This window comes from Pseudophryne corroboree, chromosome 9, assembly GCF_028390025.1.
Source record: "Pseudophryne corroboree isolate aPseCor3 chromosome 9, aPseCor3.hap2, whole genome shotgun sequence".
Taxonomy (NCBI): domain Eukaryota; kingdom Metazoa; phylum Chordata; class Amphibia; order Anura; family Myobatrachidae; genus Pseudophryne; species Pseudophryne corroboree.
The window spans coordinates 477014278-477036681 of NC_086452.1; the positions used below are offsets into that span (position 1 = coordinate 477014278).

Here is a 22404-nt window from a genome sequence, read left to right on the forward strand (position 1 = left end):
AGTAATAGTCCCCTCTCTCCCAGCAGCCCCATCAGGGTAACAGTCCCCTTTCTCCCAGCAGACACATCAGGGTAAAAGTCCCCTCTCTCCCAGCAGACACATCAGGGTAACAGTCCCCTCTCTCCCAGCAGACACATCAGGGTAACAGTCCCCTCTCTCCCAGCAGACACATCAGGGTAACAGTCCCCTCTCTCCCAGGAGACACATCAGGGTAACAGTCCCCTCTCTCCCAGCAGACACATCAGGGTAGCAGTCCCCTCTCTCCCAGCAGACACATCAGGGTAACAGTACTCTCTCTCCCAGCAGACACATCAGGGTAACAGTCCCCTCTCTCCCAGCAGACACATCAGGGTAACAGTCCCCTCTCTCCCAGCAGACACATCAGGGTAACAGTCCTCTCTCTCCCAGCAGACACATCAGGGTAACAGTCCTCTCTCTCCCAGCAGACACATCAGGGTAACAGTCCCCTCTCTCCCAGCAGACACATTAGGGTAACAGTCCCCTCTCTCCCAGCAGACACATCAGGGTAACAGTCCCCTCTCTCCCAGCAGACACATCAGGGTAACAGTCCCTTCTCTCCCAGGAGACACATCAGGGTAACAGTCCCCCCTCTCCCAGCAGACACATCAGGGCAACAGTCCCCTCTCTCCCAGGAGACACATCAGGGTAACAGTCCCCTCTCTCCCAGCAGACACATCAGGGTTACATTACCCACCGTCCTCTCTGTGATTTTTTTTTTGTAGCATCTGAAATAAGTGGTAATTTAATTACAGCCCCCCCCCCCCCCCCCCCCTCCTTCCTGCTCCATCACATCCCTCAGATCAAGTTTCTCCAAATTAACCCCAAATCCGAGGGGTGTGAGGCTGAGTCACTGATTGGTTGCCTGCTGGGACAGGACGGGTGAGGGGAGGGCCGGGCTGAGTCTTAAGGCGAATTTAGGATCTGAGAGCAGCAGAAGAACAGAACGTGTCTGGGAGAGAGGACCGTCCTTACCCCGGCACAGTGCCCTTACCCCGGGCTTACCTCTGCCCCGCACAGTGCTCTTACTCCAGGACTGACGCTGATCCCTCTGCCCCGCACAGTGCCCTTACCCCGGGACTGACGCTGATCCCTCTGCCCCGCACAGTGCCCTTACCCCGGCCTGGCACTGATCCCTCTGCCCCGGACGGGCACTCCGGACACTCGGACTATGCAGAGCTCTCCCCGGACTCTGTCACTCTCCAGCTGGTGAGTTATATTATAGCTGGATATGGGCTGTATCCTGTATATGGGGAGACGTATATAAATGGCCTGTGCCACGGAGCAGGAGCGCTACATGGTGTATACTGTATACTCTATGTAACTGTCCTGCTATAGGAAACATTGCTGTGTGCTGTCTGCTGCCTGTAGGAAACATTGCTGTGTACTGCCTGCTGCCTGTAGGAAACATTGCTGTGTACTGCCTGCTGCCTGTAGGAAACATTGCTGTGTACTGCCTGCTGCCTGTAGGAAACATTGCTGTGTACTGCCTGCTGCCTGTAGGAAACATTGCTGTGTACTGCTTGCTGCCTCTAGGAAACATTGCTGTGTACTGCCTGCTGCCTATAGGAAACATTGCTGTGTACTGCCTGCTGCCTATAGGAAACATTGCTGTGTACTGTGCTGCCTGTAGGAAACATTGCTGTGTACTGCCTGCTGCCTATAGGAAACATTGCTGTGTACTGCCTGCTGCCTATAGGAAACATTGCTGTGTGCTGCCTGTAGTAAACATTGCTGTGTGCTGCCTGCTGCCTGTAGGAAACATTGCTGTGTACTGCCTGCTGCCTATAGGAAACATTGCTGTGTACTGCCTGCTGCCTATAGGAAACATTGCTGTGTACTGCTTGCTGCCTGTAGGAAACATTGCTGTGTACTGCCTGCTGCCTATAGGAAACATTGCTGTGTACTGCTTGCTGCCTGTAGGAAACATTGCTGTGTACTGCCTGCTGCCTGTAGGAAACATTGCTGTGTACTGCCTGCTGCCTGTAGGAAACATTGCTGTGTACTGCTTGCTGCCTGTAGGAAACATTGCTGTGTACTGCCTGCTGCCTATAGGAAACATTGCTGTGTACTGCCTGCTGCCTATAGGAAACATTGCTGTGTACTGTGCTGCCTATGGGGGTGGGGGGCATTGCTCTGTACTAGGACACAGTCACATTGCTGCATAGACTGAGACTGAGCATTACTTGTTGGGAACTATTCCCCATGGTTGGCAGTGGACATTGCTCTGTACTGGGACACATTGCTGCATAGACTGAGACTGAGTATTACTTGTTGGGAACTATTCCCCATGGTTGGCAGTGGACATTGCTCTGTACTGGGACACATTGCTGCATAGACTGAGACTGAGCATTACGTATTGGGAACTATTCCCCATGGTTGGCAGTGGACATTGCTCTGTACTAGGACACAGTCACATTGCTGCATAGACTGAGACTGAGTATTACTTGTTGGGAACTATTCCCCATGGTTGGCAGTGGACATTGCTCTGTACTGGGACACATTGCTGCATAGACTGAGACTGAGCATTACGTATTGGGAACTATTCCCCATGGTTGGCAGTGGACATTGCTCTGTACTAGGACACAGTCACATTGCTGCATAGACTGAGACTGAGTATTACTTGTTGGGAACTATTCCCCATGGTTGGCAGTGGACATTGCTCTGTACTGGGACACATTGCTGCATAGACTGAGACTGAGCATTACGTATTGGGAACTATTCCCCATGGTTGGCAGTGGACATTGCTCTGTACTAGGACACAGTCACATTGCTGCATAGACTGAGACTGAGTATTACTTGTTGGGAACTATTCCCCATGGTTGGCAGTGGACATTGCTCTGTACTGGGACACATTGCTGCATAGACTGAGACTGAGTATTACTTGTTGGGAACTATTCCCCATGGGTGGCAGTGGACATTGCTCTGTATTGGGACACATTGCTGCATAGACTGAGACTGAGTATTACTTGTTGGGAACTATTCCCCATGGTTGGCAGTGGACATTGCTCTGTACTGGGACACATTGCTGCATAGACTGAGACTGAGCATTACGTATTGGGAACTATTCCCCATGGTTGGCAGTGGACATTGCTCTGTACTAGGACACAGTCACATTGCTGCATAGACTGAGACTGAGTATTACTTGTTGGGAACTATTCCCCATGGTTGGCAGTGGACATTGCTCTGTACTGGGACACATTGCTGCATAGAGTGAGACTGAGCATGCAGCAGCCAGCAGCAGAGATCTGGGACGTGTGGAGGGTGGATGAGGGCAGAGCGTGTCTCTACCTGCCCCGTCACTGCTGGATGTTTAGTTTCTATCTGCAATCTCTGGGAATGTTCCTGTGCAGGGAACTAGATGGGTTACAGGTTGGGTTCTGGAAAAGCTCCCGTATAATGGTCCATGTCCAGCCCTCAGCCCTGACCATCTAATCCACAGCTCTGAGACGTTCCATGCTGCCAGCTGTGCCTCTCATCCTATGGTACCCTGTGCGTGGGCTCAGCCTGGCTGGCAGAGGGGCAGTAATCATTCAGCATGCCGGGAAAGGCAGGGAGCACAGGAATGCCTCATGTGGAGGTATCGTTACCTCACCTGTGCCCAGCGAGTAATGAAGGGGGGGGGGGGGCGTCACTGGCGCACTGTATCACATATGTAATGGGGGGCTGCACTGGCGCACTGTATCACATGTGTAATGGGGGGCTGCACTGGCGCACTGTATCATATGTGTAATGGGGGCATCACTGGCGCACTGTATCACATGTGTAATGGGAGGCGTCACTGGCGCACTGTATCACATGTGTAATGGGGGCATCACTGGCGCACTGTATCACATGTGTAATGGGAGGCGTCACTGGCGCACTGTATCATGTGTAATGGGGGCATCACTGGCGCACTGTATCACATGTGTAATGGGGCATCACTGGCGCACTGTATCATGTGTAATGGGGGGCTGCACTGGCGCACTGTATCACATGTGTAATGGGGGCATCACTGGCGCACTGTATCACATGTGTAATGGGGGCATCACTGGCGCACTGTATCATATGTGTAATGGGGGCATCACTGGCGCACTGTATCACATGTGTAATGGGGGGCTGCACTGGCGCACTGTATCACATGTGTAATGGGGGCATCACTGGCGCACTGTATCACATGTGTAATGGGGGCATCACTGGCGCACTGTATCATATGTGTAATGGGGGGCTGCACTGGCGCACTGTATCACATGTGTAATGGGGGCATCACTGGCGCACTGTATCACATGTGTAATGGGGGGCTGCACTGGCGCACTGTATCACATGTGTAATGGGGGCATCACTGGCGCACTGTATCACATGTGTAATGGGGGCATCACTGGCGCACTGTATCATATGTGTAATGGGGGGCTGCACTGGCGCACTGTATCACATGTGTAATGGGGGGCTGCACTGGCGCACTGTATCACATGTGTAATGGGGGCATCACTGGCGCACTGTATCACATGTGTAATGGGGGGCTGCACTGGCGCACTGTATCACATGTGTAATGGGGGGCTGCACTGGCGCACTGTATCACATGTGTAATGGGGGCGTCACTGGCGCACTGTATCACATGTGTAATGGGGGGCTGCACTGGCGCACTGTATCACATGTGTAATGGGGGCATCACTGGCGCACTGTATCACATGTGTAATGGGGGGCTGCACTGGCGCACTGTATCACATGTGTAATGGGGGGCTGCACTGGCGCACTGTATCACATGTGTAATGGGGGCGTCACTGGCGCACTGTATCACATGTGTAATGGGGGCATCACTGGCGCACTGTATCACATGTGTAACCTGATGGCGCACAGTCCAGGTAACGCTCAGATCCGTATCTGTGTGTGTACATGAGGCACTACAGGAGCCTTGTGTACACTAGATACATCTATCAGTGGCCTCTTATCCATACTCATTCAGTGTTACACTACAAACCCTCCATCTGCGCACTCTCCACCCCCACCATGTGTGCTGAGCAAACACTCATCTGTAGGAGTCACAGGCTGTCTGGCCACTTGTGCTGTGTGTGGGGTGGAGGTCTGGGGTCAGCCCAGACAGATAGAAGCCAAGGTCAGAAACATGCCGCAAAGTAATCAAGATAAGGAGTGCACATGATTGCCCCAAGAGCTTGCCATCTATTTTATGCACCTGGGCACTTCCGCCTTCTTGTCACAGCTTGTATAGTATTGGCACAGGGTTAGTCATGGCACAGATGACAGGGACAGGAAGATGAGGAAGATGTGAGTAAGGCAGCAGATGGCCTCAGGCTAGGAGCGGGTACTAGCCAATGACAGCACAGGGTAATATCTGCTATGGCGGACAGAGAGGACGTACGCGTGATATGGGGGGCGTGTACCGTATGTGCCCTGTAACTGTATATTCAGCTCGTGTATGTATTCATCACTCTCCTTCCAACATAACACTGTGCCAGAGGAGCTTACACTCTACACACACACACACACACACACACACACACACTAACATAACACTCTGTGCTAGAGGAGCGAACACTCTATACACACACACACACACACACACACACACACACACACACACTAACATAACACTCTGTGCCAGAGGAGCTTACACTCTACACACACACACACACACACACACACACACACACACACACACACACACACACACACACACTAACATAACACTCTGTGCCAGAGGAGCTTACACTCTAAATTCTCTAACACACACACACACACTGACATAACACACTGTGCTTGTAACACCAGCCGGCTGTGCCAGAGGAGCTTACACTCTACACACACACACACACACACACACACACACACACACACACACACACACACACACACACACACTAACATAACACTCTGTGCTTGTAACACCAGCCCTGTGCCAGAGGAGCTTACACTCTAAATTCTGTAACACACACACTAACATAACACTCTGTGCTTGTAACACCAGCCCTGTGCCAGAGGAGCTTACACTCTAAATTCTGTAACACACACACTAACATAACACTCTGTGCTTGTAACACCAGCCCCTGTGCCAGAGGAGCTTACACTCTAAATTCTGTAACACACACACTAACATAACACTCTGTGCTTGTAACACCAGCCCTGTGCCAGAGGAGCTTACACTCTACACACACACACACTAACATAACACTCCGTGCTTGTAACACCAGCCCTGTGCCAGAGGAGCTTACACTCTAAATTCTCTAACACACACACTAACATAAACCAACTCTAGTGAAGAAACCCGTATAGGGAGAACATACAAACTGCACACACATAGGCCCTCCCAGCTCTGAGGCCCCAATGCTGACCACCACGCTGCCCTGCATGTGACGTGTGTGTAGGGGAGAGCTGGGGTCACATCATTACACGCAGACGCCGTCTGACCCAGCAGTGATAGTCTGCAGCCAGAGAACAAAGCCTGAGACACAGATGTGCAGCAGATGGGGGAGAGAGCAGCCAAAGCAAACAGGAGGCGTCTGGCAGGCGCAGGGTTAAGAGCATGGCTTCCATAGGTGTGGGCCCGGATTGCCTGTCCGCATACCCTGAGGCTGAGGCTCTGTGCAGGCTCGTGTCTGTGCTTGCTCCCTGCGGGGAGGGGGTTGGGGCTGCATTATGCATTATTCTCTTTCTTTGCCTCCTGCCTCAGGCCATGTATTCTGCATGTTGTTCCCCCTCCCCGTTACTGTCAGGCGTGTGCCAGGGATCTGCAGAGTGCTGCTAGCCCACTCGCCCACTGGCAGAACCAGCCCGGTCACGTCGTGTCTCAGCTCGTCTGCAACTGCACTGAGCGCCTGCTGAAGTGCGTAGGAGTGTGATACACTGTCATTGTACACGAGGGGGTGCAGCGGCTCCTGATACACTGTCATTGTACACGAGGGGGTGCAGCGGCTCCTGATACACTGTCATTGTACACGAGGGGGTGCAGCCGCTCCTGATACACTGTCATTGTACACGAGGGGGTGCAGCCGCTCCTGATACACTGTCATTGTACACGAGGGGGTGCAGCCGCTCCTGATACACTGTCATTGTACACAAGGGGGTGCAGCGGCTCCTGATACACTGTCATTGTACACGAGGGGGTGCAGCCGCTCCTGATACACTGTCATTGTACACGAGGGGGTGCAGCCGCTCCTGATACACTGTCATTGTACACGAGGGGGTGCAGCCGCTCCTGATACACTGTCATTGTACACGAGGGGGTGCAGCGGCTCCTGATACACTGTCATTGTACACGAGGGGGTGCAGCCGCTCCTGATACACTGTCATTGTACACGAGGGGGTGCAGCGGCTCCTGATACACTGTCATTGTACACGAGGGGGTGCAGCCGCTCCTGATACACTGTCATTGTACACGAGGGGGTGCAGCCGCTCCTGATACACTGTCATTGTACACGAGGGGGTGCAGCCGCTCCTGATACACTGTCATTGTACACGAGGGGGTGCAGCCGCTCCTGATACACTGTCATTGTACACGAGGGGGTGCAGCCGCTCCTGATACACTGTCATTGTACACGAGGGGGTGCAGCCGCTCCTGATACACTGTCATTGTACACGAGGGGGTGCAGCGGCTCCTGATACACTGTCATTGTACACGAGGGGGTGCAGCGGCTCCTGATACACTGTCATTGTACACGAGTGGGTGCAGCGGCTCCTGATACACTGTCATTGTACACGAGTGGGTGCAGCGGCTCCTGATACACTGTCATTGTACACGAGGGGGTGCAGCGGCTCCTGATACACTGTCATTGTACACGAGGGGGTGCAGCGGCTCCTGATACACTGTCATTGTACACGAGGGGGTGCAGCGGCTCCTGATACACTGTCATTGTACACGAGGGGGTGCAGCGGCTCCTGATACACTGTCATTGTACACGAGGGGGTGCAGCCGCTCCTGATACACTGTCATTGTACATGTGGGGGTGCAGCGGCTCCTGATACACTGTCATTGTACACGAGGGGGTGCAGCGGCTCCTGATACACTGTCATTGTACACGAGGGGGTGCAGCCGCTCCTGATACACTGTCATTGTACACGAGGGGGTGCAGCTGCTCCTGATACTGTCATTGTACACGAGTGGGTGCAGCGGCTCCTGATACACTGTCATTGTACACGAGGGGGTGCAGCGGCTCCTGATACACTGTCATTGTACATGAGGGGGTGCAGCGGCTCCTGATACACTGTCATTGTACACGAGGGGGTGCAGCGGCTCCTGATACACTGTCATTGTACACGAGGGGGTGCAGCCGCTCCTGATACACTGTCATTGTACACGAGGGGGTGCAGCGGCTCCTGATACACTGTCATTGTAGATGAGGGGGTGCAGCCGCTCCTGATACACTGTCATTGTACATGTGGGGGTGCAGCCGCTCCTGATACACTGTCATTGTACACGAGGGGGTGCAGCCGCTCCTGATACACTGTCATTGTACACGAGGGGGTGCAGCCGCTCCTGATACACTGTCATTGTACCACGAGGGGGTGCAGCGGCTCCTGATACACTGTCATTGTACACGAGGGGGTGCAGCGGCTCCTGATACACTGTCATTGTACACGAGTGGGTGCAGCGGCTCCTGATACACTGTCATTGTACACGAGTGGGTGCAGCGGCTCCTGATACACTGTCATTGTACACGAGGGGGTGCAGCGGCTCCTGATACACTGTCATTGTACACGAGGGGGTGCAGCCGCTCCTGATACACTGTCATTGTACACGAGGGGGTGCAGCCGCTCCTGATACACTGTCATTGTACACGAGGGGGTGCAGCGGCTCCTGATACACTGTCATTGTACACGAGGGGGTGCAGCCGCTCCTGATACACTGTCATTGTACACGAGGGGGTGCAGCCGCTCCTGATACACTGTCATTGTACACGAGGGGGTGCAGCCGCTCCTGATACACTGTCATTGTACACGAGGGGGTGCAGCGGCTCCTGATACACTGTCATTGTACACGAGGGGGTGCAGCGGCTCCTGATACACTGTCATTGTAGATGAGGGGGTGCAGCCGCTCCTGATACACTGTCATTGTACACGAGGGGGTGCAGCCGCTCCTGATACACTGTCATTGTACACGAGGGGGTGCAGCGGCTCCTGATACACTGTCATTGTACACGAGTGGGTGCAGCGGCTCCTGATACACTGTCATTGTACACGAGTGGTGCAGCGGCTCCTGATACACTGTCATTGTACACGAGGGGGTGCAGCCGCTCCTGATACACTGTCATTGTAGATGAGGGGGTGCAGCCGCTCCTGATACACTGTCATTGTACACGAGGGGGTGCAGCAGCTCCTGATACACTGTCATTGTACATGTGGGGGTGCAGCGGCTCCTGATACACTGTCATTGTACATGAGGGGGTGCAGTAGGGTCATTGGAGGGTGTCATTGTGCATGAGGGGGTGCAGCAGGGTCTCTGCAGGGGGTCATTATACATGAGGGGGTGCAGCAGGGTCTCTGCAGGGGGTACGCAGCCATGTTCTTACGCATATTCTCTTCTGTTTCCCCGCAGTGAATGAAGAAGTCCGGTTCTCCTCCGTCTACGCAAATGGAGTGTGTGTTACGCGTCCTGCAGGATCTAAAGCGCTCCTCGCCACCCCCCGCTGCCGGTGAGCTCTCGGCACCTCCCACCCGCCGACCTCTGAGACGTGACGTCCGCTATTTCCACCGTACTTCTGATTTGTCCGAGGCAGACTCTGCCTGCTGCATGGATCTGCCCAACGACGTGTCTCCGGCGAGCTGCAGGCAGCGTGGCCTGGAATGGGACTCAGGTTATTCAGAGGTGTCCGGGAGCTCTCTGCGGGGTGAGGAGGAAGAGGAGGAGGTGGAAGATGAAGAGCAGAGTGTCGCTCCGCCTGTATTACGCAGGCATAACCCGCAGTCTTCTTCACGCCTGTCCTCTGGTGGGTTACTTCATGCCAGACAAGGGAGAATACGACCCAAATCCACATCGGATGTTTGCTTGGAACAGTGGGGGGGCATTGGCGTGGGCATGGGCTCTCAGGACTGGACGGGCTGCTTGCTCTCTCAGAGCCGGAGCCGTCAGCCGCTAGTACTGGGGGACAACAGCTTTGCTGACCTGGTGAAGCAGTGGATGGACCTACCGGAGAATGGAGAGGAAGAAGACCAGCGGACGCGCTGGTTACACAAGCCCCAAGGCTTCCTGGTTAGCCTGTCCGGTAATGTAAAGAAACGCCTGGGCAACATGTCCCGGGCCCGGGGGCGGACTGAACAAGAAGCTGTAAAGCGTTTATCGTGCCCCCAATTGGGCTGCCGACCCCTCTCTCCCTATTACCATCAATCCCTCTCAGACATTGCCGAGGTGTCATCCGGCGTCTTACATTGCCGCAGCCGCCAGCCAATCATTTGCAGCGACGGCGCCGGCTTCTTCTGACTTTTACATGGACACCTATTATGTTTATGTATAGATATTTGTACAGCTTTTATATTATTGTATTTTTATAATTATTATTTTATTTTACAATAAACATTTTTCAGAAAATTGTCTGTAGGGTCTCCTGCCTGTAGGGTCTCCTGCCTGTAGGGTCTCCTGTCTGTAGGGTCTTCTGCCTGTAGGGTCTTCTGTAGGATCTTTTGCCTGTAGGGTCTTCTGCCTGTATGGTTTCCTGCCTGTAGGGTCTCCTGCCTGTAGGGCTTCCTGTCTGTAAGGTCTACTGCCTGTAGGGTCTCCTGTCTGTAGGGTCTCCTGCCTGTAAGGTCTCCTGTCTGTAGGGTCTCCTGCCTGTAGGGCTTTCTGCCTGTAGGGTCTCCTGCCTGTAGGGTCCCCTGTCTGTAGGGTCTCCTGTCTGTAGGGTCTCCTGTCTGTAGGGTCTCCTGCCTGTAGGGCTTTCTGCCTGTAGGGTTTCCTGCCTGTAGGGTCTCCTGCCTGTAGGGTCTCCTGCCTGTAGGGTCTCCTGCCTGTAGGGTCACCTGCCTGTAGGGTCACCTGCCTGTAGGGTCTCATGCCTGTAGGGTCTTCTGCCTGTAGGGTCTTCTGCCTGTAGGGTCTTCTGCCTGTAGGGTCTTCTGTCTGTAGGGTCTCGTGCCTGTAGGGTCTTCTGCCTGTAGGGTCTTCTGCCTGTAGGGTCTTCTGTCTGTAGGGTCTCGTGCCTGTAGGGTCTCGTGCCTGTAGGGTCTCGTGCCTGTAGGGTCTTCTGCCTGTAGGGTCTTCTGTCTGTAGGGTCTCCTGCCTGTACGGTCTCGTGCCTGTAGGGTCTTCTGTCTGTAGGGTCTCCTGCCTGTACGGTCTCGTGCCTGTAGGGTCTTCTGTCTGTAGGGTCTCCTGCCTGTAGGGTCTCGTGCCTGTATGGTCTCCTGCCTGTAGGGCTTTCTGCCTGTAGGGTCTCCTGCCTGTAGGGTCTCCTGCCTGTAGGGTCTCCTGCCTGTAGGGTCTTCTGCCTGTAGGGTCTTCTGTCTGTAGGGTCTCCTGCCTGTACGGTCTCGTGCCTGTAGGGTCTTCTGTCTGTAGGGTCTTGTGCCTGTATGGTCTCCTGCCTGTAGGGTCTCCTGTCTGTAGGGTCTCGTGCCTGTACGGTCTTCTGCCTGTACGGTCTCGTGCCTGTAGGGTCTTCTGCCTGTAGGGTCTTCTGTCTGTAGGGTCTCCTGCCTGTACGGTCTCGTGCCTGTAGGGTCTTCTGCCTGTACGGTCTCGTGCCTGTAGGGTCTTCTGTCTGTAGGGTCTCCTGCCTGTACGGTCTCGTGCCTGTAGGGTTTTCTGCCTGTACGGTCTCGTGCCTGTAGGGTCTTCTGCCTGTAGGGTCTTCTGTCTGTAGGGTCTCCTGCCTGTACGGTCTCGTGCCTGTAGGGTCTTCTGCCTGTAGGGTCTTCTGTCTGTAGGGTCTCCTGCCTGTAGGGTCTTCTGTCTGTAGGGTCTTCTGCCTGTACGGTCTCGTGCCTGTAGGGTCTTCTGTCTGTAGGGTCTCCTGCCTGTACGGTCCCGTGCCTGTAGGGTCTTCTGTCTGTAGGGTCTCCTGCCTGTAGGGTCTCCTCTGCCTGTAGGGTCTCCTGCAGCCCTGGGGGTCTCTGAGTGACACATGCTGCTTGTGTGTGCAGGGACATTGCAGCCAATTTAGCACAAGTCAATACACCCCCCCCCCCTCCCCCGCTCGCACTGCCCTGTTGTCATGTAAATGCAGATCGGTGCATATCCCAGCACCTGACGGGGATTACAGATGGTCACCAGGGATCACACAGGAAGACCCCGGCCCATTGTTACAGGATACAGTAACATATAAATGTAGAAACTGGGAATAATAATAATAACAGCTGTACTTACAGAGCGCTCTCTCTGATAGGACGTAGCGGTATGACCGCACTGCAGCGCAGTATCTATGAATACAGCAGAGACGTGCAGCGTTGCATGAAATATGGAGACCATGGAGACACTAGTAACGGAGCTTTCAGCCATGAGATATTGGGGAGATCCTAGCACTACGGGGTCACTGAGTCACAGATAATTGGGATTTACATGAATTACACTTTCACTCATCTGCATCGTATATATAATGATTGGTGATCTGTCACCGTCACCTAGAAGAGCGCAGCGCTCTGTTATATTACAGACGTGTGTGTGTGTGTGTGTGTGTGTGTGTGTGTGTGTGCGCGTGTGTGTGTGTGTGTGTCACATATTCCACAGACATTATAGTGCGGGAGGATTATCACACAACAATACAAGTAGTGGCAGAGCTCTGGGATGTGGATCCTGAAGGAAGTGAAGGAAAAGAATGGAACTGTACTGAATGGTGAGAGCTGGAAGCAGCTCAGGATATCTGTATCAGGGCTGAGAGTTCCCTGTGATACAGCAGCAGCTCTCAGTCATCTGTATGTCGCAGCTACATTGGGAGGCGTATGTCCGTTGTGTGGGGAGAGTGTGAGAGGCTTCGGGGAAATGACAGTTAGGAGCTGATTGGCTGGTGCTTTATCACTGTGCAATTTATCACTCTCCAGGGCTTGAGAAATCTGGGCCTATGGGCTGTATTTACTAAGCCTTGGATGGAGATACAGTGCCTGAGGATAAGGGACCAGCCAATCAGCTCCTAGCTGCCATGTCACAGGCTGGGTATGAAAAATGACAGTTATGAGCTGATTGGCTGGCGCTTTACAATGATACAGAGAAGCGCAGAAATGACCGGCGCACCGAGGGAGGCACAGAGAACTTACATGTAGTGTGTGTAATGCTGGTGTTGCCCATAGCAACCAATCAAATGTTATCTAACATTTCTCTATTGCCTATGGTTGGTCGCTATGGGCAACTTCACCAATTCTCTGATTTAGAAGCTTTAGTAAATGTACCCCTAAGCGTGCACTGAGCCGAGTGTGACGGGTTTACCCTCTGCGGCTGCGTACGTCTCACGTGCCGGTATAGACTATTTCCATTCCTTTATACTGGGCGATGGACACACTGTCAGTTACTGCGCCATCTGTCCAGTGCGCGCATGGCGGACGCACACAGGCCATTCCGGAGGATTATAGTGATACACGTATCTGGCGCTGGTCACTGTGATGACAGGAGAATGATATGTATTACTCAGAGGGAAGGAGCCCGGGCCTCCCGCAGGAAGAAGGGGAAGAGGACAAAGGCTGCACCAATAACATGTGACGGCTGTTATCCTCATCAGAGCCGGTGCTGGCAGCCCTGGCGTTACACCGCGACGCTGCCATTACCTGCGCTGCCATACGCCTGATCACCAACATATAAACCATTCTGCCGGCTGCCATGTTGTCATGACATTATCCTATAAATATCACCACCAGCTACAGGAAGTGGCGAGTGCGCAGAGAGATTCCTTCCCCCAAACAGCACATTAGCCTAACATTCTCCCTATGGATGGTTTGTGCTCTATTCCAGCTAGTCTGGCGAAAATAAAGGACTATTATATATACCCGTGTTCCAGCCACACACGGCCGGATCCGGCTGTAATAATGTGATTCAGGTCATCAAGTGGGAGGGGACGCGCCATAATGACGCCATTACAGTCAGTGAGTGGGAGAGGATGCACCATAATGACGCCATTACAGTCAGTGAGTGGGAGAGGATGCACCATAATGACGCCATTACAGTCAGTGAGTGGGAGAGGATGCACCATAATGACGCCATTACAGTCAGTGAGTGGGAGGGGACGCGCCATAATGACGCCATTACAGTCAGTGAGTGGGAGGGGACGTGCCATAATGACGCCATTACAGTCAGTGAGTGGGAGAGGATGCGCCATAATGACGCCATTACAGTCAGTGAGTGGGAGGGGACGCGCCATAATGACACCATTACAGTCAGTGAGTGGGAGAGGATGCGCCATAATGACGCCATTACAGTCAGAGAGTGGGAGGGGACGCGCCATAATGACACCATTACAGTCAATGAGTGGGAGAGGACGCGCTATAATGACGCCATTACAGTCAGTGAGTGGGAGGGGATGCGCCATAATGACATCATTACAGTCAGCGAGTGGGAGGGGACGCACCATAATGACGCCATTACAGTCAGTGAGTGGGAGGGGACGCACCATAATGACGCCATTACAGTCAGTGAGTGGGAGAGGATGCACCATAATGACGCCATTACAGTCAGCGAGTAGGAGGGGACGCGCCATAATGACATCATTACAGTCAGTGAGTGGGAGAGGATGCGCCATAATGACGCCATTACAGTCAGTGAGTGGGAGGGGACACGCCATAATGACGCCATTACAGTCAGTGAGTGGGAGAGGATGCGCCATAATGACGCCATTACAGTCAGTGAGTGGGAGGGGACACGCCATAATGACGCCATTACAGTCAGTGAGTGGGAGAGGATGCGCCATAATGACGCCATTACAGTCAGTGAGTGGGAGGGGACGCGCCATAATGACGCCATTACAGTCAGCGAGTAGGAGGGGACACGCCATAATGACATCATTACAGTCAGTGAGTGGGAGAGGATGCGCCATAATGACGCCATTACAGTCAGTGAGTGGGAGAGGATGCGCCATAATGACGCCATTACAGTCAGTGAGTGGGAGGGGACACGCCATAATTACACCATTACAGTCAGTGAGTGGGAGAGGATGCGCCATAATGACGCCATTACAGTCAGTGAGTGGGAGGGGACACGCCATAATGACGCCATTACAGTCAGTGAGTGGGAGAGGATGCGCCATAATGACGCCATTACAGTCAGTGAGTGGGAAGGGACACGCCATAATGACGCCATTACAGTCAGTGAGTGGGAGAGGATGCGCCATAATGACGCCATTACAGTCAGTGAGTGGGAGGGGATGCGCCATAATGACATCATTACAGTCAGCGAGTGGGAGGGGACGCGCCATAATGACATCATTACAGTCAGCGAGTGGGAGGGGACACGCCATAATGACGCCATTACAGTCAGGGAGTGGGAGGGGACGCACCATAATGACGCAATTACAGTCAGTGAGTGGGAGGGGACACGCCATAATGACGCCATTACAGTCAGTGAGTGGGAGGGGACGCACCATAATGACACCATTACAGTCAGTGAGTGGGAGGGGATGCGCCATAATGACGCCATTACAGTCAGTGAGTGGGAGGGGACGCGCCATAATGACGCCATTACAGTCAGTGAGTGGGAGGGGACGCGCCATAGTGACACCGTTACAGCCAGTGAGTGGGAGGGGACGTGCCATAGTGACACCATTACAGTCAGTGAGTGGGAGGGGACACGCCATAATGACATCATTACAGTCAGCGAGTGGGAGGGGACGCACCATAATGACGCCATTACAGTCAGTGAGTGGGAGGGGACACGCCATAATGACGCCATTACAGTCAGGGAGTGGGAGGGGACGCACCATAATGACGCCATTACAGTCAGTGAGTGGGAGGGGATGCGCCATAATGACGCCATTACAGACAGTGAGTGGGAGGGGACGCGCCATAATGACGCCATTACAGTCAGTGAGTGGGAGGGGACGCGCCATAGTGACACCATTACAGTCAGTGAGTGGGAGGGGACGTGCCATAGTGACACCATTACAGTCAGTGAGTGGGAGAGGACGCACCATAATGACGCCATTACAGTCAGTGAGTGGGAGAGGACGCGCCATAATGACACCACTACAGTCAGTGAGTGGGAGGGGACGCACCATAATGACACCATTACAGTCAGTGAGTGGGAGAGGACGCACCATAATGACGCCATTACAGTCAGTGAGTGGGAGGGGACGCGCCATAATGACACCATTACAGTCAGTGAGTGGGAGGGGACGCGCCATAATGACGCCATTACAGTCAGTGAGTGGGAGGGGACGCGCCATAATGACGCCATTACAGTCAGCGAGTGGGAGGGGACGCGCCATAATGACGCCATTACAGTCAGTGAGTGGGAGGGGACGCACCATAATGACGCCATTACAGTCAGTGAGTGGGAGAGGATGTGCAATAATGACGCTATTACAGTCAGTGAGTGGGAGGGGACACGCCATAATGACACCATTACAGTCAGTGAGTGGGAGGCGACGCGCCATAATGACGCCATTACAGTCAGTGAGTGGGAGGGGACGCGCCATAATGACGCCATTACAGTCAGTGAGTGGGAGGGGATGCGCCATAATGACATCATTACAGTCAGTGAGTGAGTGGGAGGGGACGCGCCATAATGACGCCATTACAGTCAGCGAGTGGGAGGGGAAGCGCCATAATGACGCCATTACAGTCAGTGAGTGGGAGGGGACGCGCCATAATGACACCATTACAGTCAGTGAGTGGGAGGGGACGCACCATAATGACGCCATTACAGTCAGTGAGTGGGAGGGGATGCGCCATAATGACATCATTACAGTCAGTGAGTGGGAGGGGATGCGCCATAATGACATCATTACAGTCAGTGAGTGGGAGGGGACGCACCATAGTGACACCATTACAGTCAGTGAGTGGGAGGGGACGCGCCATAATGACGCCATTACAGTCAGCGAGTGGGAGGGGAAGCGCCATAATGACGCCATTACAGTCAGTGAGTGGGAGGGGACGCACCATAATGACACCATTACAGTCAGTGAGTGGGAGGGGACGCGCCATAATGACGCCATTACAGTCAGTAAGTGGGAGGGGACGCGCCATAATGACGCCATTACAGTCAGCGAGTGGGAGGGGACGCGCCATAATAACGCCATTACAGTCAGCGAGTGGGAGGGGACGCGCCATAATGACGCTATTACAGTCAGTGAGTGGGAGGGGACGCACCATAATGACGCCATTACAGTCAGTGAGTGGGAGGGGACGCGCCATAATGACGCCATTACAGTCAGTGAGTGGGAGGGGACACGCCATAATGACGCCATTACAGTCAGCGAGTGGGAGAGGATGTGCAATAATGACGCCATTACAGTCAGTGAGTGGGAGTGGACGCGCCATAATGACGCCATTACAGTCAGTGAGTGGGAGGGGAAGCGCCATAATGACGCCATTACAGTCAATGAGTGGGAGAGGATGTGCAATAATGACGCCATTACAGTCAGTGAGTGGGAGTGGATGTGCAATAATGACGCCATTACAGTCAATGAGTGGGAGAGGATGTGCAATAATGACGCCATTACAGTCAGTGAGTGGGAGAGGATGCGCCATAATGACGCCATTACAGTCAGTGAGTGGGAGAGGACGCACCATAATGACGCCATTACAGTCAGTGAGTGGGAGTGGACGCGCCATAATGACGCCATTACAGTCAGTGAGTGGGAGGGGATGCGCCATAATGACATCATTACAGTCAGGGAGTGGGAGGGGACGCACCATAATGACGCCATTACAGTCAGTGAGTGGGAGGGGATGCGCCATAATGACACCATTACAGTCAGCGAGTGGGAGGGGAAGCGCCATAATGACGCCATTACAGTCAGTGAGTGGGAGGGGACGCACCATAATGACGCCATTACAGTCAGCGAGTGGGAGGGGAAGCGCCATAATGACGCCATTACAGTCAGTGAGTGGGAGGGGACGCACCATAATGACGCCATTACAGTCAGTGAGTGGGAGAGGACGCGCCATAATGACGCCATTACAGTCAGTGAGTGGGAGGGGACACGCCATAATGACGCCATTACAGTCAGCGAGTGGGAGGGGACACGCCATAATGACGCCATTACAGTCAGCGAGTGTGAGGGGAAGCGCCATAATGACGCCATTACAGTCAGTGAGTGGGAGAGGATGCACCATAATGACGCCATTACAGTCAGTGAGTGGGAGGGGACGCACCATAATGACGCCATTACAGTCAGCGAGTGGGAGGGGACGCGCCATAGTGACGCCATTACAGTCAGTGAGTGGGAGGGGATGCACCATAATGACGCCATTACAGTCAGTGAGTGGGAGGGGACGCGCCATAATGACGCCATTACAGTCAGTGAGTGGGAGGGGACGCACCATAATGACGCCATTACAGTCAGCGAGTGGGAGGGGAAGCGCCATAATGACGCCATTACAGTCAGTGAGTGGGAGTGGACGCGCCATAATGACATCATTACAGTCAAGGAGTGGGAGGGGACACGCCATAATGACGCCATTACAGTCAGTGAGTGGGAGGGGACGCGCCATAATGACGCCATTACAGTCAGTGAGTGGGAGTGGACGCGCCATAATGACATCATTACAGTCAAGGAGTGGGAGGGGACACGCCATAATGACGCCATTACAGTCAGTGAGTGGGAGGGGACGCGCCATAATGACGCCATTACAGTCAGTGAGTGGGAGGAGACGCGCCATAATGACATCATTACAGTCAAGGAGTGGGAGGGGACACGCCATAATGACGCCATTACAGTCAGTGAGTGGGAGGGGACGCGCCATAATGACGCCATTACAGTCAGTGAGTGGGAGGAGACGCGCCATAATGACATCATTACAGTCAAGGAGTGGGAGGGGACACGCCATAATGACGCCATTACAGTCAGTGAGTGGGAGGGGACGCGCCATAATGACGCTATTACAGTCAGTGAGTGGGAGGGGACACGCCATAATGACACCATTACAGTCAGTGAGTGGGAGGGGACGCGCCATAATGACGCCATTACAGTCAGTGAGTGGGAGGGGACGCGCCATAATGACGCCATTACAGTCAGTGAGTGGGAGGGGACGCGCCATAATGACGCCATTACAGTCAGTGAGTGGGAGGGGAAGCGCCATAGTGACACCATTACAGTCAGTGAGTGGGAGGGGACGCGCCATAATAACACCATTACATTCAGTGAGTGGGAGGGGACCCGCCATAATGACACCATTACAGTCAGTGAGTGGGAGGGGACGTGCCATAGTGACACCATTACAGTCAGTGAGTGGGAGGGGAAGCGCCATAGTGACGCCATTACAGTCAGCGAGTGGGAGGGGAAGCGCCATAATGACGCCATTACAGTCAGTGAGTGGGAGTGGACGCGCCATAGTGACACCATTACAGTCAGTGAGTGGGAGGGGACGCGCCATAATGACGCCATTACAAGCAGTGAGTGGGAGTGGACGCGCCATAGTGACGCCATTACAGTCAGTGAGTGGGAGGGGACGCGCCATAATGACACCATTACAGTCAGTGAGTGGGAGGGGACGTGCCATATTGACGCCATTACAGTCAGTGAGAGGGAGGGGACGCGCCATAATGACGCCATTACAGTCAGTGAGTGGGAGGGGAAGCGCAATAATGACGCCATTACAGTCAGTGAGTGGGAGGGGACGCGCCATAATGACGCCATTACAGTCAGTGAGTGGGAGGGGAAGCGCCATAGTGACACCATTACAGTCAGTGAGTGGGAGGGGACGCGCCATAATGACACCATTACAGTCAGTGAGTGGGAGGGAACGTGCCATAGTGACACCATTACAGTCAGTGAGTGGGAGAGGACGCACCATAATGACACCATTACAGTCAGTGAGTGGGAGGGGATGCGCCATAATGACGCCATTACAGTCAGCGAGTGGGAGGGGATGCGCCATAATGACGCCATTACAGTCAGTGAGTGGGAGAGGATGCGCAATAATGACGCCATTACAGTCAGTGAGTGGGAGTGGACGCGCCATAATGACGCCATTACAGTCAGTGAGTGGGAGTGGACGCGCCATAGTGACGCCATTACAGTCAGTGAGTGGGAGGGGACGCGCCATAATGACGCCATTACAAGCAGTGAGTGGGAGTGGACGCGCCATAGTGACGCCATTACAGTCAGTGAGTGGGAGGGGACGCGCCATAATGACACCATTACAGTCAGTGAGTGGGAGGGGACGCGCCATAATGACACCATTACAGTCAGTGAGTGGGAGGGGACGCGCCATAATGACGCCATTACAGTCAGTGAGTGGGAGGGGATGCGCCATAATGACGCCATTACAGTCAGTGAGTGGGAGGGGACACGCCATAATGACGCCATTACAGTCAGTGAGTGGGAGGGGACGCGCCATAATGACGCCATTACAGTCAGTGAGTGGGAGGGGACGCGCCATAATGACGCCATTACAGTCAGTGAGTGGGAGGGGACACGCCATAATGATGCCATTACAGTCAGCGAGTGGGAGAGGATGTGCAATAATGACGCCATTACAGTCAGTGAGTGGGAGTGGACGCGCCATAATGACGCCATTACAGTCAGTGAGTGGGAGGGGAAGCGCCATAATGACGCCATTACAGTCAATGAGTGGGAGAGGACGTGCCATAATGACGCCATTACAGTCAGTGAGTGGCAGAGGATGTGCAATAATGACGCCATTACAGTCAGTGAGTGGGAGTGGACGCGCCATAATGACGCCATTACAGTCAGTGAGTGGGAGTGGACGCGCCATAATGACGCCATTACAGTCAGTGAGTGGGAGTGGACGCGCCATAATGACGCCATTACAGTCAGTGAGTGGGAGGGGACACGCCATAATGACATCATTACAGTCAGGGAGTGGGAGGGGACGCACTATAATGACGCCATTACAGTCAGTGAGTGGGAGGGGATGCGCCATAATGACGCCATTACAGTCAGTGAGTGGGAGGGGATGCGCCATAATGACGCCATCACAGTCAGTGAGTGGGAGGGGATGCACCATAATGACACCATTACAGTCAGTGAGTGGGAGAGGATGCGCCATAATGACACCATTACAGTCAGTGAGTGGGAGAGGATGTGCAATAATGACGCCATTACAGTCAGTGAGTGGGAGTGGACGCGCCATAATGACGCCATTACAGTCAGTGAGTGGGAGTGGACGCGCCATAATGACACCATTACAGTCAGTGAGTGGGAGGGGACACGCCATAATGATGCCATTACAGTCAGTGAGTGGGAGGGGATGCGCCATAATGACGCCATTACAGTCAGTGAGTGGGAGGGGACACGCCATAATGACGCCATTACAGTCAGTGAGTGGGAGGGGACGCGCCATAATGACGCCATTACAGTCAGTGAGTGGGAGGGGACGCGCCATAATGACGCCATTACAGTCAGTGAGTGGGAGGGGACACGCCATAATGATGCCATTACAGTCAGCGAGTGGGAGAGGATGTGCAATAATGACGCCATTACAGTCAGTGAGTGGGAGTGGACGCGCCATAATGACGCCATTACAGTCAGTGAGTGGGAGGGGAAGCGCCATAATGACGCCATTACAGTCAATGAGTGGGAGAGGACGTGCCATAATGACGCCATTACAGTCAGTGAGTGGGAGAGGATGTGCAATAATGACGCCATTACAGTCAGTGAGTGGGAGTGGACGCGCCATAATGACGCCATTACAGTCAGTGAGTGGGAGTGGACGCGCCATAATGACGCCATTACAGTCAGTGAGTGGGAGTGGACGCGCCATAATGACGCCATTACAGTCAGTGAGTGGGAGGGGACACGCCATAATGACATCATTACAGTCAGGGAGTGGGAGGGGACGCACTATAATGACGCCATTACAGTCAGTGAGTGGGAGGGGATGCGCTATAATGACGCCATTACAGTCAGTGAGTGGGAGGGGATGCGCCATAATGACGCCATCACAGTCAGTGAGTGGGCGGGGATGCGCCATAATGACGCCATTACAGTCAGTGAGTGGGAGGGGAAGCGCCATAATGACGCCATTACAGTCAGTGAGTGGGAGAGGATGTGCAATAATGACGCCATTACAGTCAGTGAGTGGGAGTGGACGCGCCATAATGACGCCATTACAGTCAGTGAGTGGGAGTGGACGCGCCATAATGACGCCATTACAGTCAGTGAGTGGGAGTGGACGCGCCATAATGACGCCATTACAGTCAGTGAGTGGGAGGGGACACGCCATAATGACATCATTACAGTCAGGGAGTGGGAGGGGACGCACTATAATGACGCCATTACAGTCAGTGAGTGGGAGGGGATGCGCCATAATGACGCCATTACAGTCAGTGAGTGGGAGGGGATGCGCCATAATGACGCC

At 53.7% G+C, this 22404-nt stretch overlaps 1 protein-coding gene across 1 annotated transcript; it reads left to right on the forward strand.

Moving 5' to 3' along the window:
- The first annotated feature begins 926 nt into the window (after positions 1–926).
- On the forward strand, positions 927–10534 carry INKA1 (inka box actin regulator 1). Its single transcript, XM_063938869.1, has 2 exons — positions 927–1227; positions 9545–10534. The coding sequence occupies exon 2, from the start codon at positions 9548–9550 to the stop codon at positions 10424–10426; it is 879 nt and encodes a 292-aa protein (XP_063794939.1). The 5' UTR covers positions 927–1227; positions 9545–9547; the 3' UTR covers positions 10427–10534.
- Positions 10535–22404: the final 11870 nt, after the last annotated feature.

Coding starts and splice junctions, on each gene's coding strand:
- INKA1 (XM_063938869.1), top strand. CDS start 9,548: ATGAAGAAGTCCGGTTCTCCTCCGTCTACGCAAATGGAGTGTGTGTTA.